This window comes from Heterocephalus glaber, unplaced genomic scaffold (genome assembly GCF_053883595.1).
Source record: "Heterocephalus glaber isolate CG9 unplaced genomic scaffold, H.glaber_assembly_v1.0 deba00001447, whole genome shotgun sequence".
In the NCBI taxonomy this organism is placed as follows: Eukaryota; Metazoa; Chordata; class Mammalia; order Rodentia; family Bathyergidae; genus Heterocephalus; species Heterocephalus glaber.
The window spans coordinates 9,506,970-9,534,679 of record NW_028258299.1 but is presented as its reverse complement, the minus strand read 5'-3'; the positions used below and the strand labels follow the sequence as shown (position 1 = coordinate 9,534,679).

Genomic DNA, 27,710 nt, shown 5'->3' with positions numbered 1-27,710 from the left:
AGGCAGCCAGGACTGACAAGCTCTGTCTCCTCTCTTTCACCTGCATTGACAGCGCTCTTTCTAGTGAGTCATGTAAAACTACAACATGCTACAACCGCTCCCCTCTGAATGAGAGGATAGGAGAGGGAAAACTCTCCGGCTCTCTCTTGAGTCCAGTCAGTGCACACTTCTGCATGAAAATAACTCTTGAGCGATTGTTTCCATCACTTCCTATCACTGAACCCAAGGGCAGCCCTCTTGCAGGTGGATCTGTGGGCAGCATCAAGTCTTGACTCTCTTGTTTGCTCTCTCTCACCAGCCCCTTTGGTTCCAGCATCTGATTCCTCTCTCTCCCTCAGTTTCTAAGTTTTGGAAGCTTTAAAAGAAACCTCTAAGTCTCTCAGACCTCTTCCTCCTGTCTGCCCTCACCTCTCTGGTGACCTCACCAAGACTCACAGTTTAAATGACTACCTGTGGCCTAAGGTCCCGTATGTATCTCTCCAGGCTGACCCCCACCCCATATCCTGACTACTGCAGCTAATTATGTATCCAGGCTCTCTTCCTCGTTTGCTAACAGACATCTAAAATGTAACTTGTCAAATGCACGTTGCTAATTCCGTCCACCTCTTAAAACCTCTCCCTTCCACTGTCTTTTCAGAACAGAGAAGGAGAATGCAATTCTAGCAGTTGCCCTGGTCTAAACTCCTTCAAGCATCCTGCCCTCTCTTTCTCTCATGTCTTGCTCCATCAGTCAGTACTGTCTGTTGTATCAGTACAATATGCTCAGAATTCAGTCACTGGGGACCAGCCGGGCCAAGCATCTGTGGCCTCGTGACTGGGCTCCCTGCTTCCAGCCTTGTCCCAGCAGTTTATTCTCATCACCACTTTCACACACAACTCGCACTATGCTATTCCTTTCCTCAGAGCCTTCTAGTAGGTTCCCATTTTCCCGAAAGTTAAAGCCAGTACTCTTGAAAAGGGCTAAGAAGGCTCTGAAAACCCTGGCAGTCTTACTTTTCTGCCAGCATTTCCTGTCGCTTTCTTCCTTGGTGCCCCCACTCCAGCTGCACTGATTCTGTGCTCTTGGTTGCAGGTAGCAAGCACAGCCCTGCCACACGGCCTTCACATTTGCTCTTACCTCTCTGCTGTGTCCCTGCTAACTGTATGCTTCACTCCCTCATTGCCTTCCGTCCCTGCTTAACATCGCCTCATCATTAAGCTCTACCCAGGCCTTTACCACGCTCGCGTGCTTCATTTTTGACAAAGGACATCACCAGCTGATATTTTATATATTTAAATGGGTACTGATTTTTGTCATCCCGCTCTCCACCAGACTACAAGTCGGAGAAAACAGGACTTTAGATTTTCACAGCTATGTCCTTAATCCACAAACAGTTCTTCACTGAAGGATTGCTTCCACACTCCCATTACTCTTTCTGCATGTGGTTCTGCTAGGCCAGAGAGCTTCCCTTTGCCCCTGACTCCAGCTGAGCCTGTTAAAATCCTGTGCATCCTCTGAGACTCCAGCTCTGCTCTGCCTCCTCTGTGCTGCTGACAGAGTCAGATTTCATTCTTTTTCCTCAGAACTCAGCTTTAGATTGTATTTCATTTTAATCCAGTCCATTGATTTAAGCACTGCATCATGCTGCCTGTGAGACTCATGCTCTTTCTTGATTTCTGTATTTTGGAGATGACAAACTCAACCACTGCAGGTCCTGCTTACGTGGTAAAAGATAAATAAAGTAGCTGTCCTGAAACTCCACACAACACAGTAAATGCTTAATCTAGAAATTTCAGCATCTCAGTCCTGTCACATGTATTTTTTCCTTCTTTTCTCTTCCTTCTGCTTCTTCATCATCAAAAAGTCCCAGTCACATATTACATGTCACTCATGTACTCTAAGCATATTTCACTTGCTCTTCCTCTCAGTGACCTTTTCCAGGACTGAATGGTGGTGGGGACTAGTACGCTTTTCATCTAATTTTGCATGGAGGAAATAACAATGCAGCATTGAACCCATGGGGTCATTTTAGGTCTTCTCTGCAATGGTTTGGGAAGTGAGGCTTGTCAGTCACTTTACTTCTATCCCTCGATAGTAAAATCCCTAGTATGTTTTTGGCTAAGATAGTCATATTTCATGACAAAGAATGGAAAAATTAAAAACTTACAGAAGAACTAAGGCTTTTCCTCATTTTGATTGTACATTCACATTTTTATTCTCTGAGACCATTTGCATGAGGGAGGAATTTCATTAAGATTCATTCAATTCATTAAGATTCCTCATTGAGAACTTCTTTATTGGACAAAATTGGACCTGAAGATCAAATTATCTTACAACTTCTAGAGAGTGAGGGATATCAGATAGTATTTTCAACAGCTTGTTTATGAACTATTGGTCACTAATTTAAATAATTTTTCTGATTTTGCCTGGGCCTCTACCCATGAACTCAGGCGAAAATAATCTCCTCTTCCTCTTTGTTACTATAGCACTTTATTCCTGTGTCTTTTACACTTACAATATCTCATTTGCAAAAATGTATTAACTGTGTGTCTCTGCTTGAGCTCTGGAGAGCTATAACTGTGGCTAATTCATTCTTGCATGCCCAAAGCCTGGCATGTAGTAAACATACCATAAAAATAGAGAGAATATATTAAGCCACACTCCCCTGTCCAATTAATAGTCACTAGACGGTTGTTGTGTTACAGCAGTGGGAGAGATATTTTGAAACATTTGGTGTTTAATCCTAATTAGGGACCCTAAAGTCTTCTGTCCTCCCTGAGTTATTAGTGTGAAAGAGTTTCCTAATACAAATGCCGGAAGTATAAACACCAGATATCTTTTTACTATCAACCGATTAGGGACACAAATGGAAAATTAGCAATCCTCATGGCCTGAGATGAAAAATGCAACCTAGATTTCTTCCAATCAAAGCTACATCTCCAGCCATTCCCTCCCCTCTCCTGAAAACTTTGTTGTTTGCATTTTACCTGGATTAACCAGACCAATCTGTACTCTGAATTGAGGAAAACGTAAACATTTCCTAGCTTAAAAAATAAAGAGTATAGGAAGTGAAATTATCAGCTCTCACTTGGTTATTTACTATGTGCAGGCAGTATATAGGACTTGCTCTAACTTTTTCTTTAATTTTCTCAAACATCCTGGAAGGAAAAGAGTCTTCTCTGTCTCTCATGTAGGGGAAAGCTAGGCTTCAACATGGTCTTGTAATCTGCTACACGGAGCTGGGAATCCCAGCCCCAATTCACCCAGACACCTTCTTCATGTCAAGGTGGCAGTCTCACCAACCCCCCAACTCAGTCCAAAGGAGGTGGAGAAGGTTGTCCTCTCCTACTGGGGCTGAGTGTTCAGTCATCACCCCACGAGTCAGGCAGTGAAGTGAAAAAATATCTCCTATTCCTGACCCTGTCGTCTGTCTCTCAGGTGAGAGCCAAACTCTCAGGTTGCCAGGCCAATGTCAAATAACCCTGCACCACACACACAGGGTATCAGTGCAGAGGGTTCTGACGGAATTCACACATCCCAGGGGCCAGGCTGATGCTGGGACTCAATCTCTTTGTATTTCATCTCTGCTGCATGATGAATACAGAAAAAGAAGAAAGAAGAGGTCTCCAGAAATGGAGTTTGGCTTGCTCACTGAGAATGTACCTTGTTCCCATTCAGAAGCCCATGGCCTACCTCTGTAAACTCACAGCAGAAGCTAAGATGTCTGTGGAGTGGCAGGGTTGGCTTCATCGAGACCCTTATGTTCATTTGTCTTTTAGGTTTCCCAAAAGACTGAGAGGTAGCCAGGTACTGTAAGAAAAATGTGAAGTCAGGCAGATGACACCAAATCCCATCTTACCACTTGGCACTCATGTAGCCAGAAACAAGTCTTTGAACTTTGGTGAGCTTTAGTTTCTCCATCTGTAAACTGAAATGACAGGATTATCATAAAGATTACAGATGAGAATTATGAAATAAACAATGCACAGTAGCTGCTTTGCAAATGTTAATCGCCCTCTCTTCCCTTCCTAATGGTTGGGCATAATGCCTTTTATTAAAAAATAAGATTGACTATAATTTTCATTGGTTTGGAAATTAAGTACATTACTGATTAACACTATTTCTATTTCATCTATCCTCTCAGTACTATAACTGTGCCGAACGCCATGTCATACATTTTACAGAAAGTTGCTTTTCTTCCTTTTTCTTTTCTACTAAGGATGTCCAGATGGGCCCCAGATACCTTCTCATAACCCGGATGGCCAACTCCAAGGGTTAAAATAAGGCCTGCTTCACATCCAGATGATCTATTCATAACAAAAGCTGCCTCCTAGCCATTGCCCACAGCTGAATCCTGTTACTCTGAAGCCATCATTTCATTTGTTTCTGATTGCTCTACAGTGTTTGCATACCTTACATGTTAGCGTGATCTTTTGTAGAGCACAAGCAGACGGTTAGCCCTCCCAGGTCAACTTTCTCTCTGAGCACTTTCTTCTTTTGAGTTCCTTGATGCTGCATTACAAACCATTTCTCTTATATAAGAACTCATTAAAATAGGGAAAGAACTTTTAAATATTTTTAAACCTAAGATTCACTTAACATTCTCATAGTACTGCTATATAATATGGAGAAGTGGAAAAAGATAGCAAAGGAATGTGTGTGGGGGGGTTCTTTATTTCTCTGATGGAGGGAAATCCCTTCACCTTCACTGAGTTTATCAAGGAACATATTCTATTTAGGGACCAGAAGGAGCTGGGCTGGCTCCAGACCAAATCCGGAAAAGGGTGCTATCTGCCTGTTGTGTCCCTGCTTCTCCTTTGTACTACATTTTTTTTCTTCAGGAAAGTATCTCAGGAAAGCACAGACTCTTAGATTTAGGTCTAAATCCTAGTTCTGCTGAATTGTAAATCCAGGAAGGAACTTAAGTTCATTCTTCTGAGTCTCATTTTCATTTTATGTCAAAATTGGGTATGACTCAGTCTTGCCCAGCATCCTAGTGGAAGGATGTATGTGAGGGTGACTCACCCACCGACTCACCTCAAGATGGTAGTGGGACTTCCAGGGACCTCAGTGGCTCCTGGGCACATGGGCCTGTGGAGGATTCAGAGGCCTCATCCAGATCTGGCAGGAAGGGAAATTAGGACAAGTTATGTCAACCATGGAGAAACTGGCACATGGATGACTTATGTGCTGTCTCTGGTGACATATTAGTCGCTAAAGAATGCTTGGTTTCATACTCTGTTTTTGCTGGGCCTCCTCTCTTCTATTAACTCCTCCAACCCAATCATCACTAATTTTTTAATGCTCTCATCAATCTTTTTAATAGATAAGGTGTCCACATTAAACTCCTTCCCACTAGTCACCTCAGCAGATATTTGGTAAACCTTTCACAGTTCCTAATACTTTTGTAGTCATGTAGGGAAGCTACCCATGTGCCTGTGGGTAATTTTAATTTTCTTTGCCTAGACTTCTTGGCCTTCTCATCTTGTATTAGACCAAAAATGGGGGAAGAGTTCTGCAGGTCAAGATTCTTCAAGTCTAGACCTGCATGGATATGTCCTGAATTCCTCTGACCCCAAACTGGAAAACAAGAGTGGGTTCTTTTGGAGAATGCTTCCAAAACACTGTGCATGGAATTTCTGACTTTTCTTAAAATCAGCCAGATTATAAATCAGCCAGAGCTCTCTTGATGCCTTCACACAATATGTTGTTAATAGGGTAAAACCTTCAAGTGTATTTATTCCTTGCAACAAGTCTCACAACTAGAAAGTAACCCATCTGAGTGGTTGTGTTTATTGTGCCTTCTCTGGACCCAGCGCAACTTCTGTACCCTGCTTTAAAAATTGTAGTCTAGATAGTATCAGGTCTTTTAAAAATTAAACTCCTAGGGCCAGGGATTTACTCAGTGGCGCCGTGCCTGCCTCACAAGTGCAAGGTCCTGAGTTCGATCCCTGTTTCCCCCCAAAAATAAATAAAATTAAACTCCTATGTGTGAGCCTCAATCCATAAATAGGAAACATACTTTGGCTAGTATGGAGGTGATGATATTAACACAATTCCCTGGTCACTGAATGTACCCGGCACTTTACCAAGACTGTGCCACATTTTCTCTATGGGAATCTGTAAGAGAGGTCGCAGTCACCCCATATTCCAGATGGAGACCCTAAAGCCAAGGTCACACAGCAAGTTAAGACAGATCGTTCAGCATTAAGCTAGAAGATCCAAGATTTCTGAGGCCAGATACAGGTATTAGAGAAAATGGTCTTATCAAGGGAAACTCAGAAACTAACAAAGAGCAGGACAGGAGAAGAAAGTGCCACAAGTTAGCAGTAGGAACGCGGCAGAACTGTGTGTTCAGACCAGGACCATGCAGCAAGGGAAAGGCTGAGCCATCTCCAGCCATCTATACCACTGACTAGCCTTGGCTGGGAGGCTTCCCCAGGCGTCCTCTGCACTGAACCCTACAACAAAAAAAGCGCATTGGTTTGGCCGTATTTGAGAAGCCCTTAATAATTAGTTCTATGCTATGTATACCTCCTGGGGAATTTAACTGAAGTAGAAGATTTTGTTCTAATGCTGAGGGTCAGACTTGCAGAGTGACTTTGGAGCAACAGAGTCAAGACTCCCTGTGATGCGTCCTGTGTGGACAGAGCACCCTACCTCCTTAGCTCCCTCACCGTCCCGTCCCACCCCACCTGCCCTCCTCCTCCACAGTGTCCACAGAGAGACCAGTAATTGTTTACATACCACAGGTGGTTTGAGTTGTGGAAAGCACACACAATATGATTTTATGTCCTCAGTGTCACTCAGCTCGACCTCTCAAAGCCGAAAGCCAGTCTGAACTCACTGAAGCCTTTCAGGCATTTGTACACAGGAGGCCAAATGTGGCCTCTTGTCTGTAGGTAAGAGAAGGTCTGGGAAACTTTTGGAAGGCCCCCCAGTTCTGTTGGTTATTCAGTGTCTCTTGCAAAGCAAGTTTGGGTGTGTTAAGTATAAGTAAATTAGAAACATACGGATTACATTTCTATTGTGATCACATATGGGTTTAAGAATGATAAAGAGTGAAAAATTCAGGGTTTAAAGGGTCCAAAATACTTTACAAATAGTCTAGGGCATTGCAGGCAACATTTGGCTACCTCCTTCCATCCCAAATTCAGGGATTGTTTGGTTGGGTGACAGACCTGTTCAGTGCCCTCACTGCCTCTTCAAACCACTAAGCTCCAGAAGATATCTGTGGACAGGTTTCATATGTGATTGTTTTGCTCAGACTGAAAAAAAGATTGAATTGCTAAGAAGGGGCTGCTCTTTATTGGAGGATTCTTATCCTTTTGGAAGACAAAAAAAATTGGCAAGCTTGAGCTTTAATGTCCCCTACAGGTTATTGTCTATGGATTTACTACTTTTTCCTGGATATGGAGCACAGGGCCTCGAGTACGCTAAGCACATGCCTGACCCCTGAGCTGTATCCCCAGCCCTTAGACATGTTTTATCTCCTATCATTACTCTTAATGTTGGTGACATTGCCGTCTTAATGAATATAGGTGTGTCTTACTATACTATATGTTAAGTACATATTTACATAAGCATTTATAAATACGTACATTCAGACACATAGTGTGTTATTACAAACTACAATGTAGGAAGTATGTAAAGTTAAGGGAAGACGCAGGCAGAACTACCTCACCTGGCATTGTGGTACAAGTCAGAGTTTTAAAAAGGCATCTCCAAGAAAATAATATTGAGCTAACTCTTAAAAAGACATGGCCAAGTTAGCCAAGGAAAGGTGAGACGGAGTACCTACCAGTTAGAGAGAGATTATGAGGACTCAGAGATGAGGCAGAAAATGGTACACTTGGGGAATTCCAAGTTGATCAGTAAGGCAGGGGCCCAGCTATGATGTGCTTGGTGCAGTGAAAAGTTATGGGGCCAGGGATTGGAGAAATGATAACATATATGATTAGGGCAGGTAAATAAGTAGCAGACAGATCAGAGAGGGTCTCATTTGTCATGGGAACTTCTGAAGGAGTCCTGAGCAGGGATTGAGAGCCATGGGGTAGAAGACAGTATTTGAGATAGAGAAACAAGTTCAATCTAGTTTAATCACTGATGCAGTAATCCAGGCAGGGAACTGGACTAACACAGTGGAAATAAGGAGAAACAAAAAGAGGGGACAGAATACAGTGACCTAGAGAAACTCCATGAAAAAGTTGAACAAATGAAGAATGGCACCCTGAGACAGGGTCTCAGAACAAGAGCAGCCCTTGCGAAGAAGGGTGCAAATTATATATTGGACGTATTGACTGGATACCAGCTAAGTACCCAGTGCAGGGCTCAGAAGGAAGGACAGAATTTGGGATAAAAATGGGGCACTCAATAGCTTAACAAGTGTCTTTCCACAAGTGGAGTGGATGAGCTGGCCCCAGGAGATGTAGGGAGTGAAGGAACACAGGAAAGGGCCTAGGAAAGGAGGAAGAGCCGCCCACTAGAGACACAGAGCTTATGCTTGAGCCCAGGCTTTTGAACTCAAACTTCCACTATCCCAGAAAGGAGTAGAAGAAATCTACTTATCTAGGGTCTTTATCTCCATTGTACCAGTCAAGATGTAGCCATATCTGGTTGATGAGATTATCCTCATTTGCAGATGAAGTAACTGAGTCTCAGAAAGACTCAAGCTCATATGGCCAGTAAATGACCTAATTATAATTACCTAGGGTTGACTGACTGCAAAGTCTGTGCTCATGTCACTTCATCATGTTCACTGTCTTGAAGATAAGACGTGGCTTTATCTTCCCTGTTCACAGAAGAGGCAGACATGTTAATAGCTCATTGCAATTGAATCTGAAAAGGGCAAAACTAGAGGTGAATGTTAAGAGACCACATTCATAAGCAGATTTCTCTGTGCTCTGTTTTGTACTGGGCAGTGATCTGGGAGTTGGCAGGAATGTGTATAAATGGTTTTTCTCTAGTAAGATGATAGTACAATCCATTTGGAAGGAGAGACGAGCCACCACGGAAATACCCAGACCCACACATGCCTGCGGCTAGCCTCTAAAAATCCTGACCTGGCTGGAGACATTCAAAACAAAACCTCCTGTTCTCTCCCAGGACAATTGGCGCCTGGATCCTGCCTCTTGCCCCTGCCAGAGGCTTAGGCCAGGCCAGCCTCAGAATGACAGGGGGAGGCAGAACAGATGGAACTGGAACAGCTCCCCGCACTGCACCATTTATTTTTCCAGAAAGAGGTGTGAGCAGGGATCTGAGCTTTGTCATGCAGGGAAACTCAGTGGATGGGAGCAGAGCCTGAGATGGAACTTAGTCAGTGGCAGCTACTCATGGAACCAGCGTGGGCACAGACATGAAGAAAATTAGGAGCCCATGGAAAGGACCTTCTAATCCCAATACACCATTTCTGATCGTGGGCAGTTTGCTTATCCTCTTTGTACTTGTGTTTCCTACTGTACTCAGGCTGAATACGTTAGACTTGCCATACGGTCAACAAACTCTGAAGTCTGAATGCATGTGTGTGCTCACAAGTCAGGTGATACTGAGTGAGCCCCCAGCCCATCCTGAACTCCAACTCTCACTAGACTGTAAGCCTTAGAAGGACAGGGTCTCTTGTCACCATACAGCTCTGAAGCCCACCTCCCGTATCTTCTCAGTAGTTTGCTGAATATTTATTCATCTGATATAAGATGTTGAGAGTAGCCATTACACATAACCCAGGAAGTTGCCACTTAAAAAAATCCCTCAATAACCTTGGCCACATGATAGAACAAGCGGGTACTTGTAGAAGCCCCCAGAGGCAGCCTAAGAGTCACACAAAACCCTAGGCACAGTCTTTGTTGAAATAGCTTGCTGGAGAATTCTAACTGACTAGGTGAGATGGAATAACTCAACTTCTTGAACTCTTAGAAAATCTTAAAGACAAGAGATATTAAGCACCTTTAGGGCAGTCTACTTATGTTGTAGATGAGAGGAATGAGGGCTACAAAGAGAAATTACTTGGATCCTGAAATTACTCCTTTTCTATTTATTGATTATTTGACTCCCTACAGCTTAGATATTCTCATTTGTGAACTTAAGTATGATAATAGAATCTCTTTCATTGGGTGGTCATGAGTAGTAAATGTGATAACGTATGTAAAGAGCCTTGAAGAATTTGATAAATGCATAATCACTTTGAGAAATTACTACTATGTTCTTATTATTTGTTATTTATTTTATTATTATTATCTAACATAGAAGGTCATTTCACTGAGGCTTCTCCCAAGCACACTTTTTAAAAGTGTGAATTTTTAACAACCACTAGGATCTGTGGATACAGAACTATACCTATTCTTTAAACCATATGAACTTGCCTTTAAAGCTGAATGCAAAACTTTGAGCCTTTACTAACTCACTGCTCTGTGATACTGAGTCCTTTCTCCCTGCAATACCTTCCTCTCCCCCAAGCCACCATGTCTCCTCAGTTAGAGCCCTGTGTCTCTGTGAGCACCTCTGATAGGTGCTTACTCTTCTCCCGGCCACTTAGTGGTGCTTGCCTTTGGCTTCTACCAGATTTCTCTCCAACCTTATTGTAATGCTTGCCATTTTTGTTTGCAATTTTGGGGCCATGTATCATCATTGTTGTCATCGTCATCCCTATTATTATTCTGCATAATTACTTTTACAACATTGTTCTTGATCTCAGTTCCTGGCATACAGTCTAACCATGCCAAATGTCTAAGTACAATTTAAGCAATACAAAAATGAATACCCATGTACCCACTACCCATCCTATGGAAGAGGATATTGCTAGTACCTTTTCACTATGCTATTTATTTCCAAAATTGTTTTTGTTAATATAGGACCTTGCAATCCCATATGGATTTTAGAATCAGCTGGTGAGTTTCTACAAAGAATCTATGTGGTATTCTAATGGAGATTTCAATGAATCTGTAGATAATTTGGTGAACCATTGACATCTTAAAAATACTATCTTCTGATTCATAAATGTTTTATTCAGCTTCCCAATTGCTAAGACACAATTCCTGACATCCACAGTATAAAAGAGAAGAGGATTAATTTGACTCATGGCTTCAGAGAATTCAGTACATGGTTGGCTGACTCCAAGTCAGGAACGTCATATTGGAAGGATGCTTAGTTCATGTTGGCCCAAAAACAGAGCAGGGGAAGAACACCAGAGAGGAAGAAGCAAGGAACAGACATAGACCCCAAGGCCATGCCTCCATGACCCACACAAATACACCCAGCGCTATGCTTTTTCAATCCCCTGGGCAGATCCCTAAGCCGGTCAAGTTAACAGTCCACTTTAACCATCACACTGAACATGGATTTTTTTCTATATTTATTTAGATTTTAATTTTCTCTAAAACATTTTATAGTTTTCACAGTATAAGTTTTTCGTTTCTTTTGTTAAATTCATTCCTATATACCTTCTTTTTGATACTATTATAAGTGGAATTGCTTTCCTAATTTCATTTTCAAATTGTATTTTGCCAGTATGTGGAAATAAAATTGACTTTTATTAAAAAATTAACTGATTTCTTATTTAATTGTGCTTACTGTCCTAGCTCTCTGAGGTAATTTTGATTCTTGATTGGAACATGTCACATAATAATCAATCCTTCCAAGTTTTAATATCTGAAAATACGATACCCTTTACTTCTAAATTATAATTGGGGATGGTGACTAAAATGAGACCAAGGGCAAATATGTGACCTCCATCCTGGCTCCAGTTACTTTGAGCTCTGGATGCTCAGTCACTTGAGTGTTCCATCCTGCAGGTCTCAATTTCAGGAGAGCAAACGTTTATTTGGTATTTGACATAGAATAAACTGTCTCATTGTGGTGCAGTCAGCTCTCTCCTTTTGGATCATAGAGCAGCCTCCCGGCCAAGATAGCCATCAGCCTAGGAGGAGCTTTCACAAAAATATTTTCAAATATTTAGGTTTACTGGAAAGGATTAAAGAATACATAAATACACAAATGTGCATTCTCTAACTCCCTTCTTCCTCAAAACAAACTGTTACTCGTTTCCTTTAAAACAAGAAAGATTGGACGTTCTCTTTGTTTCCTTACTTTACTTGGAATTTCTGATGGAAAGCATGTGCCATGCCAGATGAATGAGCACAGAAGTGCATCAGCTCAAAATGGTCTGTGGACAGAGCCAAGTGAGAGCCCTGTGCTCTAGTGAAGGCTTGCTGAGGTGACAAGACATACTTCCTGTGGGCCTGGGTGGGAGCTAGGCAGATATGGGTCCTTCCTAAGGAATCTCTGAGGAACAGAAAGCCTATGGGTGGGGCTGAGGACAGCATCTGCCTCAGCTCCAATCCCTCGGCCATTTAGTAGCTGTGTGACCATGAACAATTTAGACTACCTCTCCAAGACTACTCTGTCAAGTGGGCCTGAGAGTTCTTGAAGAGAGGAAGTGCAGTGCACACAAAGATGATTTGGCCTTGGTGGGTGTCTTTCTCCCTGTCCAAATCCTGAGTTATAAATACAATTACAAATATGGGCTGCTTTATTCACCCCAAAGCTCTACAGTGCAGGTTAGATCAGGAATTTCTACTGTTGGCATTGGCAAAATTTTCACTGGCAAAGGCAGGTTGACAAAAACAAGGGCCAGTGAGTGTGTACTCCTTGTGGCTGGCTCGCTTGCTGTCTCTCACACACACAAACACACACAAATACACTCACCAAGATGAGTAAATTCTATGTATATTTTATATCATAATTCACATAGCACTTCTGTGAAGCTTTCCCTGCCACCTAGGCTAGATTAGGTACCTCAATTTTGTGCTCTCATAATACCTTTCGTTTCCGTTCATTCATTTAGGGTTTGTAAATACATGGCTGTGACAGGTTTCAGTTAATGGTTGTTTTATAGTTACTAGCTGTCATGGCTTGGTTGGGGCTCACCAGTTTTCAAGATACAAGACTTTCAGTGCTGGAACTGGCACAGTACTGGCAAACTTGAATGGCCACCTTACCTTCCTCCCTCTGAGGATGGCACACTATGGGACAGAAAGGGCTGTACTGCCTTCCCATGTATCTCCAGTGCTTGACAGGCATTGGATCATGATAGGATCTCAGGGAACATCTGCTGGTCCAGTAAAGGAAAGGATGAATATGCTGAACTACTTTGCTTTTAGAGGCCTATTTCTCTGAGATTGTTCTTCTTATTGTATATGTTAAATGCCCATCCCTCCCCCCTTTTTAATAAATTGCACTTATTTGACAAAATTAAAACTTGACATTTTTATATTTTTTCCTTGCCTTTGCAAACTCCCTTCCCATTTGGAGGTTGGAAATTCTACAGAATTAAGGAACCACTAGTTTAGTGGGAAAAAACAAACTAGAATGAGCTGGCATAAAAGCAATTAAAGAAGGTCTATCTTCATTCTAGACCATAAAATTCGTGAGAGCAAAAACATGGATATTCAGTTCTTCCCTATTAGTAATAAGTAATAAGCATAGTAATAATTTATTGTAAGACCTGAATAAATATTTGTTGTATAAGTAAATGAATAGATTCTCTGCTTAACCTCAAGACCTGGTAGAGTAGACCCTGTGTGTCTGACTCTCATAACCTCCCTACCCTCCAGGTAAAGCTTTCCACACTCACAAATCTGACTTTAGCAGCCCTTCCTGCTGTGGGGAGGATAAGCAGGTACCACTGAGGATGAAGGAATGCATGGCTCACCACTATCTGTCCTGGCTCATCTCCTTACATACTTTCTTCACCTTCAAAGGGCACTGTGGTCTGCTGCAATGACACTGCAGTGCCTCAGATGCTGAGACCACCTTTTCTCCCAGGAGGCTTGGTTTGGGAATGCCTGCTCTGCTTCTTCTAGCTTACTCCCAAAACTAACCCTTTGTCCCTTTCTCTAAGAAGCCACCTCTGTACCATTCTCTTGTCAAATGTAAAATCAAAACAAACTACGGAAAGGTTTATTGTCATACAAAAAGTACAGATTGTGATCAGCAAGACTTCAACCCAAGTGGTGGGAGGCTGAGGCTTAGCAGTTGAGTTACCTCCCAGTTTATAAAGCATAAGAGAGAAAGCATTCTGGCCTTGTTCCTGACTTCCTCATTGGCTGTTAATGGGGTTCTTTGCTGTGTGGTGGGGTGGGGCGGAACTGAGTAGACTCATTGCCTATAGCTACTGGTTTAATTTCACTGAGTCATGCTGACAAGGATGCAAAGCTTCATTTTAATTTCATTAAATCATTCTGACAAAAACATAAAACTTATATTTTGTACTTGTTTATTGTGGAAGCTAGAATTTCAGGAAAGTTAGGATGACTTAAGATTTGGCTACTTGGTTATGGGTAGCTGGGTCTTGGGTAGTTATCTAAACCGAGGCCTTTGTACTTTTCTTTAACACGCTTCTCAGCCCCAAGATCCCTCTTAAAAGTCTGTGTTTTGTCTTTATCATCCCATGGATCAAATCATAGTCTGTATATGTTAACTGTATAGTTCTTTCGTGGATCCGAGCTTCTTTTTTTCATGAAAGGAAAATTCTGTCTGATTCATTTCTGTGTTTCCATCCACAGAGTATGCTACTAACTGTCTAGGAAATGATTTTAAGAAGAAAGAAATGTATCAGTTATCTATGCCACAGAAATGCTAGGTAAAAAACATGAAATCTTAGTAACACATAGCAGAGGACATGAATTTTTGCTCATAAATCTGTTGGTTGGCTGGGTGATCCTGAAACCCTGGGAATGTCAGTTGCTAGGCAACTAAGGGGACTTGCTGGTCTTGCCTGGGCTCTGTCCCATATTTGGCACATAGTCTTAGATCATGAGGCTGATCATGTCTTTTCATCCAGAGCAAAACTCATGGCCGTGGCAGAGGGGCAAGACAAGGAATAGAAGCAAAAAGCCTTCTTGGGCCTAGGCCTAGAACACTGGACAGAGTCACTCCTTGATAGACCCATCTCTTAATGAGAGAGCTGCAGGTCTCCTTGTGAAGCATGTGAATATTGGACGGATAGAGAATGGAGACCAATGTTGCAATCTCTGCCACAGAGAATGGGGCAGCAAGGAAATGCTTCACCAGTTTCTTTCCATAATGATCGTGTTTTCTACCTTGACATCTAAATGGTTTCATCAGAAAGGTTTCCAAAAATGAAGCCATGACCTTCTCTGAGAGAGAGTGACTTACCCACCACTGCATGAATTAACAAGAAGCTGAGTTCCCTGGTCAGAAAAACATCAGGTGGAAGAAGGGTAAAGCTTCCTCGAGCCCTGAGGGTCAATGTTTTCACACACTTTACTTCTTTCTTTTTAGATCAGCAAAGACCCGATTTTTGTACCAGGTGTGTGGGGGCCTTATTTCTCAGCTATGGTCCCTGGGTTCTGGCTGAATGAAGGTGGTCAGAGTGTTACTGGAAAACTGGTAAGTTGACACTGTATAGGGTGGATCCTGAATATTCTTACGTGTTGACTAGCCCATTATGTCACATCATACTGTGCCCAAGATCTAGAAGATCTGCAGACTCCTAAGTGAGAATTTATATCCCCTCAGGGCACAGCCTGACATAGTACAGATGCGCGTGTGTGTACGTGTGTGTGTGTGAGTGTGTTTGCTAAAGGAACAGATATTGCTCCAGGCAGTGGTGGTTGTCCCTCCTCACCTGATCTTTCTGCACACCAGTCTATTTTTCTTAGGGAAGTAATAATGATATTCTACTTTATAAAATAATAATGTTACTTCCCGACTCAAATCTTTCACTGGTTCCTGATAGTCTGTAAGACATAGTTTCTGGCATTTCACCCTCATGAATGACTTCACTTATCCTTTACAACACAATTCCAGCTCTTACCACTTTGATTCTCATTGGCTTCCTAATCTGCTTTTCTAGAATACCGTAAGCTCCTGAAAGACAAGGGTCTTATCATACTTCTCTTTGTATCCAGCTTAGTGCCTGGCCTCCAGAATGTACTTAATAGAAATTTGCTGACTTATTGTAATTGTCTAATAGGGGAGACAGATGATCCATGAGAGTGAGATGAATACTGTAAATAGATACAAGGCTAGGTTAGGAAACTCTTAATGAGAGAGAAGACATTTGTGCTGAGCCATAAAAGATAAACAGGGGAACCAGGCAAAGGTGTGAACAGGCTCCTAGGCAGGGGAACACAAATAAGAACACACAAAAGTGAAAAATAACAAGGCATATTTGAAGGAAAGTGCAAATAGTCCAAAATTTCAATTGTAGCATGTATAGTAAGAGAGCAGGGGTATGACTGAACACAGGCATGTCTTATGACAGACAGAGGGCAAAATCTTAGGGAATCTAAAAGCTAGCATAAAAATTGACACCCTCTAAGTCAGGAGCAAAGCAGACTTTCCAGTTAAATCCAAAGATGCCAAGCAAAGAGACAGAAGCAATGCCTGTAATCCTAGCACTCAGGATGCTGAGGCAGCAGGATTATGAGTTCAAGGCCACCCTGGGCAGCATAGTGAGAACATGTCTCAGAATAAAACAAAGGAAAGACAGAGTAAGAATAACAATGATAATAATAACAACAGCTACAGTTATATTGAGTACTTTTTATGTGAGAGTGATTTATGTTCAAATTCTTAATTATTAAATCTTGAATGTTGTTCATAATAATCACAATGCCTAATGTTATTTTCAAGGCTTGGTTTCTGGCCTCATTTCCAAGAACTTTTCATATTCGTACAGTATTAAATCACTTAATCCTTTCAAAACTCCTATAAGATAGAGTTATCTGTATTTTTTGTTTGTACATCTGTAATAGTATATACTAATTTTTCAGTTTTTATTTTGTTATCAGTACGTGTATGCAGTACATAATGATTACATTCGTTGTGGGGAGTTAATACATGTACATAAGACATCTTAATTCCTTTTTCGTCCCCTTCTCTTCCCCTGATTCCTCACTCCCTCCATCTCTTGGTCTGCTTCACTCCTAAAGATCTCTCTCTCTCTCTCTCTCTCTCCCTCCCTCTCTCTTTCCTGTTAGCTGTCTTTTACTTTGCTCTTTATTTATATTGTGATAATTAAGCCTGTGTGTCTGATTTTTTTTCACTTAATATTACGGTCTCAAAGCACATCCATTTTCCTGCAAATGCCACAGGTTATCTGTATTTTCCCAATAGGCATCTGAAGCTCAGGGTGCCCAGCATGGCCTGGATGGGTTCCTGAGCCACCATCAGCTCTTCACATGGCTCCATTGCCACTCAACTTTCCTTACCATGTGCTGGTTCTGTAAATTCTGGCCATGGACTTTAGGACACATGTCCTTCTCCAGGTCTCTGTTTTTTTGTACCAGGGATCGAACTCAGGTCCTTGCGCAGCAGGTGGCGAAACCACTGAGCTACATCTCCGGCCCTACTCCAGGTCTCTGAAGAGGAGGTACCTCTTTTTGGTGTTTGTACACACATCTTCTCTAGTAAGCCACACAGGAAGGCGGTTGCTCCAGCAGGACTGGGCTCCTCCTCAGAACACGTCATAAACACACCACCAATAGCAACGAAGGAGGCAAGAAAATGGAAGGAGAGAGGAAGAGGAAGTAAAAAAAAAAAAAAAAAAGGAAAAAGTAAGAAAAAAAGAAATGAAAAGAACTGAACTGTAGGTTTGAAGAAAAGGATTATTTTGTCTCATTTTTTTCTTTTAAATGCAGATCTCCCATTATAAGCAAGTCCTTCATTCCAAGTATGTGAATGGATTGGTTCTTCATCTGGTTGTCTTTAGGAATGAAAAGAAAAAAAAAGAAAGAAAAAGGACAGGATCTCTTCTGGCTCTGGGGCACTTGCAATTTCATTTGACTGAGAATTAGACTCATTTTTCACTCATTTCAGATCATTTCATTTTACTGATATTTCTTTCTTATTTGAAAGGTGCAGACTGCCTTCCTGTAGTGTGATTGATTTCATTCGTACCACCATGTACCCATTAAGGATTATCTTGTGCTTGCCAATTCTCCAGAATAATTGTCAAAAAATCATTGTGGTTTGCCAGATATTTTTAGCCCTGTGCTAAAGCACAGCATCCAGAAGCTGAAGCTTGTTTCCAGCTACACCTTGACCATGCTCCCTCTAACTGGTCCTTTGTCTTAACTGAAGTCATTTTTATTGGGCAAGAGTTTGCGTAAGGGAGGCTAACACAAGCTCTAAGTCAACCCTGAGAGGGCATTAGCTTTTTGGAACAATTGGTCTTATATAAAGGGTCACCTTAAAATTATTTGAATCCTGAATTTGCACTTAGGATCATGAGTCACAGGGTCAAAATGCAAGTTGCTGTGTGCTCTTGCAATGTTAGGATTTGTGCATTGTGAGTGCCTATCTGCCTCTCCCTCTTGTCCAGTTTGGGCTGGCCTCAGGAAATCAGCTATGAAAGGCAGCCTGGCATAGTGGGTTATGAACAGCTTGTGGTGTCCACAGTGCTATGCAGGTTATGGAGATGGTGATTCCATCTACTCATTTGTTTGCTCATTCTGTGGATTATAGGGCATTTCCTGATCGATTACAATGGGTCAGGCAAAAATTAAGTCATTCCAGTAGTTCACCATCAAATAAGAAAGTTAAATACAGAATGAATCATTATAATTTATTATAGCACATAAAAATAAGTTGTACTATCCCTGGACCCTACTGGAAAGGTGGGAGCTAATGTTAAGTACTTGTTATGTGGCAAGTACTGTTAGCCCCATTAAGATTTTTTTATTTAATGAGATCATCACAACATGTACTTACATTCACTATTATTATATTAGTTTTACTAGGGAAGAGATAGATAATCTGATAACGGTGAAGTAACTTTATCAAGAACTTCCAGATAATTACAAGTGAGAGAACTGCAGTTCCAACCCAGCTGCCACCAGAGGCCCCAGGTCGGTCCAGAACCAGAATGAGTGACATTTTTGAGTTTTACATACAATTATCTCACAGATTTGTGAAGCAACTATTGTCAGTCAGTTTGACATTCTTGTCAAGTGTCTTGAAGCACGTACAGCTGGCAGGTTTTGTAGGGCCATGAGATGTGTGTGTGTATATCAGTATAGATGAGATCTACTGTAGACTTGTGTGTGTCCCCAGCAGACTTCACAGATACACAGACCAACACTGCAGAAATACATCTCCCAGTTCCCTCCTCCTGCCCTGTCTTTCCCTGTATTTTTTTGTATACCCACCTGGATTTCTACACAGCTTGATGGGCTTCTTGCCTCTCAGCTTTCCCCCACTAATCCAGTTCTTGCTTTTCAGCTAAAATAGTCTAAGACACAGATGTAGTCCTTTCACTACTGCTGGGTTTTTAGTTGTCTGTAGAATTATGTCTAAACTCTTTCAGAGTGAGTTTATTCACACAATTTATTGAGCATTTCCTGTGTTCACAGGTATTGTTCAGGGTGGAAAAATAGAGAATGAAACAGACTCTCTGTTCCTCCCATTTCCCCCCAAAATGTACCCTTCCAGGCTTACACTGTACAGGAGGAGACAAGTAATACAAGTAAATAAAAAACGTGTTTAATTTTATGGTACACTTAAGCCCAGGTGGGCAGTTTTATTTATTTATTTTTTACTTTTATTAGTGCATGTTTGCAGTACATAATGATTACATTCACTGTAGGGAATTGGTAAATGTACATGACACATTTCTTTTTCTTCTCTTCCCTCCATTCCTCCTTTTATTTTGCCAGCATCGGATTCATTAACTTATAAGACCTTATAAAGTTAATTGTCTTATATACAGATTTAAAAACCAGACTAGTAGGCCAAAAACATATAAAAATATATAAGACAATTATACTAAGTCAAGGCACACATTCAGATATACTGCACTTGGTTATAATACCATTTTTTCCTCTCTCTCTTTTCCTATTATCTGTCTTTTATTTTGTACCTTATTTAAATATTAATTTTTTATACAAGAAACACGAGATATTTAAGCTGTGTGTCTGAGTTACTTCACTCAACATTATAGTCTCAATACATCCATTTTGCTGTAAATAACTCAAGTTTATCTTTCTGGACAGCATAATGGCACTCCATTGTATATATAGTGCATTTTTTTATCCATACATTTGTCAGGATAAGACTCATTCAAGTGACATTTGAGGAAGGATCTAGTAAAAGAAGAGATTTAGTCATTTGATAGCCCTGGAGAAGAATATGCCAGGCCAAGGGAACAACCAATGCGAAGGTTCTCAGGGGTTGTCTACTTGCAGTGTCATAGAAATAGAAATAGCAAGCAAGCCTCATGGGTGGGGCAGAGTGAACCAGCAGCCCTAGGGAATTAGTTCAGGGAGGTAAGGGGACAACCTCATTGGCCACTGTAGGAGTTTTGGCTTTTATGCTGAGTGCAATGGGAAGCCACTGAAGAACAGTGAGCAGAGTAGTGCTGTGACATGACTTGGGTTTTAGGGGATCATTGTGACTGCTGTGTTCAGAATCAACATGGGAATAGAAGCACAAGAGTCATAAAGAAGTTGTTGCAATCTGCCAGCTGACATCAGGATGCATGCAGCGAAGTTGAAAAGGAATAGTAACATTTTGGATTTGTTTTTAAAGTAGAGCCAACAGAATTTCTTGATATGGATGTGAAGTGTGCAGGAAAACAGAGGTCAAGGTTTTTGATGTGAACATTGCTATCAGTAGAGAAAATGGATTAGATGTCAGGAGGTAGGGTGAATGAGTCAAGAATTACTCCCAGTTTTCTGACTATAGGAACTGATAACCTTCCCAAGTTAATCCTTCATTATTTGTCTTCATCTTGGTGAAGAGCACCATCATTTATATTTTTTATGAAAGCCAAAAAACAGGATGAAATTTTGACTCTTCCTTTCCACTCTTTCTCTACATCCAATCTATCAGTAAGTCCAATGGGTTGCTCCTCCAAAATATATCAGCAATTTGTTTATTTTATTTTATTTTTTTACTTCCAACTCAACACTGCTGGCCAGTCCACAATTGTCTCTATCATGGTTTGTATCACATGTGTCTCTTCTACACAGGACCTAGTTGAGTCTTACTTTTCTATCCATTCTTATAATTTCTGGTTTTCATTTGGAATGTTTAGATTCTTTACATTTAATGCAAAGATCTGTATGGTTGGATTTAGGTCTTCCATTTTGCTATTTGTTTTCTGTGGTTACTTCTGTTTTCTGTTTCTGTGTCTCTCCAACCTGCCTTATTCTGGATTAACTCATTATTTGTCAGTTTATGTAAAATATAAAAAGGCTTCACCTCTATAGTTGTTTGCCAGCTCCTCCCAGCTGTTCATGCTACAGTAGTCATATGTGTGACAACAACATGTACTATAAATCTGACTGTACAAAAATTGTTACCTTACTTGCTTTAAGCAGTGTCTTGGTCTACTCAGTCTGTTACAACAACATACCAAAGACTGAGTGGCTTAAAATTACTTTATTTCTAATCTGGAGGTGACAAGTACATAATCAGGTGCTAGCAAATGCACTTCTGGGGAATGCTCTTTTCCTGGCTTGTAGACAGACACCTCTCACTGTGCCCTCCCATGGTCGTGTGTGTGTGTGTGTGTGTGTGTGTGTGTGTGTGTGTAGAAAGAGAGAGCCCTTTTCTTTTCTTATAAGGACACCAGTTCCATTGAACTAACACCCCACTGTTGTGACCTTATTTAACCTAAATTATCTCTGTAAAGGTCCCAGTCACATTGGGGATTAGAAAGAAGTTCAGTGTTTGAATTTTGAGGAGACATGATTTATCCCATAACAAAGAGTCATACATATTTTCATAGAAATTCTAAGAACTCAAACTAGTCTTCTGTATTCACTTACTGAATGACTGTTTTCATTGCTTTATACTCTTTTCTTAAAATTTAAGTTTCCATCCGGTATTTTTCCTCTTTACTTCCTCTAGCATTTCTCATAGTGCTGGTCAACTGTAGCAAGATATTCTCTTTATTTCAATATATTGATTTTATATTTTATATTGAAAGACAGTTTTAGTCAACATAGAATTCATGGTTGGCAGATTCTTTTTTTTTCTTCAGCATCTAAAGTGTCAGTATTTTGTATTTTGACACTATTATTTCTTATGTCAACCATTATTTTTATCATTCTTCTCTGTTTGTATAATGTGACATTTTCTCTGGATGCTTTCAAGAATTTCTTAAGCTTCAGTTTTTATTATGGTATGTTATTCTTTGGATTGATGCTTTTTAAATTTGCAATTGATACTTTTCACCAAATTTGAATGAATTTGGGGCATTTCAATACCTTTTCTATCCCATTTGCTCTCTTGCCAGTAGATTCTAATTTTACATAGTGGAGACCTTTGGCTATTGCCCCACTGGACCCTGAGAGACACAGGGTGGTTTTTTCCCCAGTGTACATTCTCATTCCTATGTTCATATTCATATTCTCTCCCCCCCACCCCGCCTCACTCGCTCCTGTTGTATTTTTAAGTTCGTGATGACTCTTGTGTCTATTGTCTTTTCAAACACCATTAGACCTGTCTGCTGTGTATTTATGTTAGATATAATTATCACACTAGCATTTTCATTTTTAGTACCTCATTCCTTGCTATTTCCAGTTTGTTAATCATAAGCATATTTTCTTTTCTATCCTCGAATGTGTTATTAAACTACCTGCTTTAAAATCTTTGACTTCTAACTCTCACATCTGGGTCATCTCAGGTTTTATGTCTATTAAATGGCTTTTCTCTGAAATGTGGAAAACATTTTCCTGTTTCTCAATACATCTAATAATTTGAGGTCATATTGTGGACATTGTGATTAATATATTCTAGAGACATTGGATTATTTTTATTCCTCTGAAAAGTATTGATTTTCTTGGTTTACCAAGTAATTTATTTGGCAGAATTCCAAGTTATATGTCTCCAGTGGTGAGCAGCTAGTGAGATCTCTGTTGAGGTTTTTAGCCTTTAGCTAGACTACTTGCATTGTTCCTGTTTGCCATGTAACTCAGAGGTCAGCAAAGACAAGGTAGCATTTGTGTGCACAGTGCTGGACCCCCTTTCTATGCTCTCTCTTTTCTGAAGTTCCTGCCCCTAGTCCAACTTACTTTCTAGGTACTATGGTTTCTTGAACTCTGATCTTACATTTCTTACCAGGAAGACTGCATATTTATGTCTGAGTATTATTATGCATGGCATTGATTAAGCCCTACCCTTAGGCAAAAATTTGTAGAATCAGCAAACACATGCAGCATTATTTTTTTTTTCCTTTCATGTAGTGAGTCTTCTCTGGTTTCCCCCTAATTTTGGCCACTTTCCAGTGTCTTCTGGAATTATTTGGTGTATTTTGATCAGCATTTGTAAAGGTCATCTATGGGAGAACTGGTATTATTGAACTGTTCAGCCATTATCAGAAATGGAGCTCCTGAATTTTTTAAAAAATAAATGAGATTTCTTTCTTCCCCTTATTGGAACACTTCTGTCTCACCATTATCCTTATAATAGAATCTAAAGCCTTTATGGTAGCCACTTTCTGCCCTCCACCCTCACTTTATGCAACTTTCTTCCTTACTTGTTCCTGCCTAGTTTCACTGGACTCCCATCAATTCCTAGGACCTGGAATGCTCTTTCCCTCTACAGAGCCTTCACATCTACTTTTCTCTTTATTTGGAAATTGTTGAAACTTTATTCTTTTTTATGTCTTAGCTTAGATTTAATCTTCAGAGAGCTCTTTCCTGACCCTTCCTTGCAAAATCAGTGTCCTTCCCACAGTAACTTTTCATTTCCTTCAAAGCACTAATCACTACCTCCCATTATATTTATTATGTAACTATACTTTTTACTATCTTTATCTTTTAATAGATATAATCTCAATGGAAACACAAACTAAGTTTTTGTAAATTACCAATGAATCCCCTGTGCTTACTTGCTTGTCTCAAACAGAATAGGTGTTCGATTTACACTTTTAAAGAATTTTACTTCAAGAGATGCAGATGAAAACAACACTGAGATTCTACCTCACCCCAGAAAGAATGGCTGCTATCAAGAAATCAACCAATAACAAATGCTGGCAGGGGTGTGGGGAGAAAGGAACCCTTCTTCATTGTTGGTGGGAGTGCAGACTGGTGCAACCACTGTGGAAATCAGTGTGAGGATACCTCAAAGAACTAGGATTAGAAGTCTCATTTTACCCAGCTATTCCTCTGCTGGCTGTCTTCCCAAAAGAATTAAAAGAATCATACATACCACAGTCATATATGCTCACCCATGTTTATAGCGGCACAGTTTGTAATAGTTAAAACTTAGAAACAGCCCAATTGCCCATCAACTGGAGACTGGGTAAAGAAGTGGTTTTTTAATAAAATGGAGTACTACTCAGCCATAAAGAATGAGAAACTAGAGACATTTATAGCTAAGTGGATGCACATTGACGCCATACTCTTTTTTTTTTAATTCTTAAATTCTGTCATTGGTACATTTTAGGTATACAGTACATTTACATTTATCTTTGGGTGCTTGTACCTGTACATGATGTATCTTGGTTCTTATTTTTTCCCCATTACCTGTGCACCCTTCACACAGTATGGCGCTTAAGTGAAATAAATAGGACACACGTGTAAATACTGAATAGTTTATCTAGTGTGAAAAACTAAAAGTGTAATTAAGGATCAAAATGTATAATTGATATTGTGCAATAGGAAGAAAAGCTCTAAAGGAGTATGGGAAGTGGGAGAGGTAGGGGAAAGGAAAGAAGGGAAAAGAAAAAATATGAGAAAAGGGAAAAAATGGAAACAAAGCCTTTGTAAATAGGGAAGGGTGGAAGGGGTAAAGGGAAGGCAGGGGAAGGGGAAAAAATAAGAACCAAGATTCGTCATGTAATGGTACAAGATGCCAATGATGAATGTAACTGTATTGTATACCTAAAATGTACCAATAAACAATGAAAAAGAAAAAGAATCTTACTAGTCTCAACTCTACTTAAATATTGGCACAGATATTTTCCTTTTTTAGGTAGAGCTTTGTTTTTTGTTTATCTTTTTATCCTTACTATTTAGAATGATGCATATTTTAAGGTAACTCTATATCACATTAGTTTCATAAATAAATGAACCAAGTTACAAAAGATGCACAAAGTTACCAACTTTGATGCTGAATGATACTGATTGTAGTATGTATTAAGTTAGAATCTATCCATTTACAAATGAAGTTTCTCTGAGTAAAGCTAATATGAAAATTATGATAAGCAAAACACAGCGTTTGTACTGTCTTTCAGGAGTATTTCTTGATCTTAGAGATTGTTCATTGTTGAAATCCACAATCTTTGACAAGCAACATAGAAAAAAAGTCTATGTTGTGCTTTCTTCTTTCTTTAAATTTTCATGAGATTTTCAAGGTAAAGATCAGGCAAATGTTTTTAGCTTCCACATGAGACTAGTAAGTAAAGAGTTTAAAGATAGCCTAGATTTGGAAAACAAGGTGATATTATAGGTTAATTTAAATGGTAACAAAGCAATTGCAAAAAATCATAAACATTTCTCTGAGCCTAAGGATTTCTCTACCAGCAAGGGAGAGTGAGCAGCAGCCTTAAGACTAGTAAATAAAACTGATTTTAATTGGAAAGAAAATCCATCATGCGATAAGATAGTTTTGTTTTAGCTAAGTGACCAGTGAATTTAAGTTTCTTAAAATAAATTCTAGGTTTGCATGTGTTGTTTTCTTTGCCTGTGAACTACTTGCCAACAGTACTGATATCTTAGGAAGGGTAGCTCTTTGTACTTTTACACACACTTGGCTCTTTGTCACCCTAATTTATTAAGTGCTTCAGAGAGAATCATATAAGACCCTGGCCGAGGTCACACCCTTAGCCAGGATTGAGCTCCAATCTCCTGATTCCTTGTCCTGTATTCTCTGTGCCATAGGCAAGGTCAAAACTCAGATGTCTAAAGGAGTCAGAAAGCAAGTGTAAGGAATACTTCTTAGTTCCACAGAAAGTTTCTCTTGCATCTCACAGCAATCTAGGACCTGATTCCTTGTTCCTTCCTTTGACAAAGAAATGGCACAGAGAAAGATTTCTATTACGAGTAAAACATCATAATGCTGATAACAAATTGATAAAACCTGGTGTCTGGCAGCGTGTGGTGAGGCTTTTCACAACTGGAGCACACAAGCCTTTGGGAGGGCTGGGTTGTCACTCAGCACTTGCCATGGCAGGGACGTATAGGCAGTGCAGCGTGTTATACTCTGCAGTTCTTAAAGAGAACAGAATCTTGACTTTAAGGATTTGAAATATTGGATCACTTGTTAAGCCTTATGCATTCCAAATAAAATATATCTGCAGGACAGGAGGCACCCTGCACTACCCAGTCATGATCTGTGCCTTGTTCTCTGATAACTGCCATTATCCCACATTCCCAATGCTAGTGTCACCTTCAGGGCCTAAAGCCTCACATGATCTACTATAAATTGACTTCCTCATCCTAGTCTAGATCTGAAAACCAACCAGCTCCAACTCAAGCTGTCCTCCTACCCCGGCAGCATTTAGCCTTGCCTCCTGTCAGCAGCTACATGTTCTCAGGATGAAATCTGAGAGGTTGTGGGAACAAGAAAATAGTCAGAGTTGGACTGGTTCTGTCTGCATTTCTGAGGCAACCTTTTGGCAAAGACAGTCATCATTGGGAATCTGGTTATTTCACTGGGAAACACCTTCTAAGTGGGCACCATGTTCTTCTATACTGTGCTAAGTGAGTTGCAGATTAGATCGTGAGTTCTGAGGACAACCCTAGCAATGGACAGACAGTTCCTGTTGTTGAAATGAGCTTTGACAAGTAACTCATTCTTTGTTAATGAGGGGACCCCTTTACCACCAGATGCTCTGGAAAACAAAAAGTGCAGCTAACCATTTGGGATCTTGTTCTCCCAAACACAAAGAGCCCAGAGTGTAAGGTAAGAGGTAGACCCTTGAATTACTGACAGTGAAAGAATTTGATGCTTATTACAGTAGGGTGAGGACAGGAAATATCTGTACCTTGGACTCCTACTGTCAGACTCAGACCCTTGCCTGGCTTTGCTGCTCACTGTGTCTGGTCTTTTCTCAGCCCTAACATACTGTGCCAGACTAATTTTCCTTCACTTTTCATCATTTTACTCTCCAAATTAAAATAATTTCCTGTGGCCTCCAATCCAAAAGTATAAACACTTACCTACTTTTAAGACCCACTGTCTGTCCCCACCTTCCTAATTCATCTACATTTCTGTGACTTTATTTATCCTCTGATTTAGCATACACTTACCCTGTGACCAGTGTATGTCCAACACAAATAGATAGCAATGAAATGTGTGGCAAGTAGCACAAAGAACTACGAGTGCTACGCGATGGCATGCCTGCACCGTGGCGCATTCATCCCACATTTATTCCAAATGTGAATTGGGCATCCATGATATGCCAGTCCCCTTCTCTTCACAACTACATTCATGTCTTTACAATGACCACCAGATAACTGATCCTTTACATATGCTACTGTGTTTTATATGTTTCTTACTTTTCACTATGTTCCCCGAGCCTATACACAGTACCCACACATTAGACGGTCCGTAAATACTAAATAACTGCATTCACACATGTACCACTCATGTCCTCCTTGAAGCCCACTTAAATCTCCCTTCTCTGAACTGCTAAAAATTAGCCAAAAGCAATGCCTTTAACTATCCATTAATTATCCCACTGGCTTCATCCCGATGCTGTTGTTAGATTGCAGACTCTGTGAGGCTCCAGAATATGCCTTGCCACAGTAACCCACAA

At 40.4% G+C, this 27,710-nt stretch overlaps 1 protein-coding gene across 17 annotated transcripts in view; it reads left to right on the top strand.

Annotated features, from left to right (window-relative positions):
• Positions 1–27,710, top strand: part of Fggy (FGGY carbohydrate kinase domain containing) — a 479,381-nt gene that overhangs the window by 276,210 nt on the left and 175,461 nt on the right. For 16 of the 17 annotated variants that reach the window (XR_015452489.1, XR_015452488.1, XR_015452490.1 and 13 more), the window contains one exon: positions 15,278–15,385. The exons of the other annotated variant lie outside the window; for it this stretch is intronic. Coding sequence is in view for 13 of the 16 variants with exons in the window: in XM_087214469.1 (XP_087070595.1) it covers positions 15,278–15,385 (108 nt within the window). In the remaining 3 variants the exon portion in view is untranslated. The remainder of the gene's footprint in view (positions 1–15,277; positions 15,386–27,710) is intronic. 17 annotated transcript variants of the gene reach the window in all.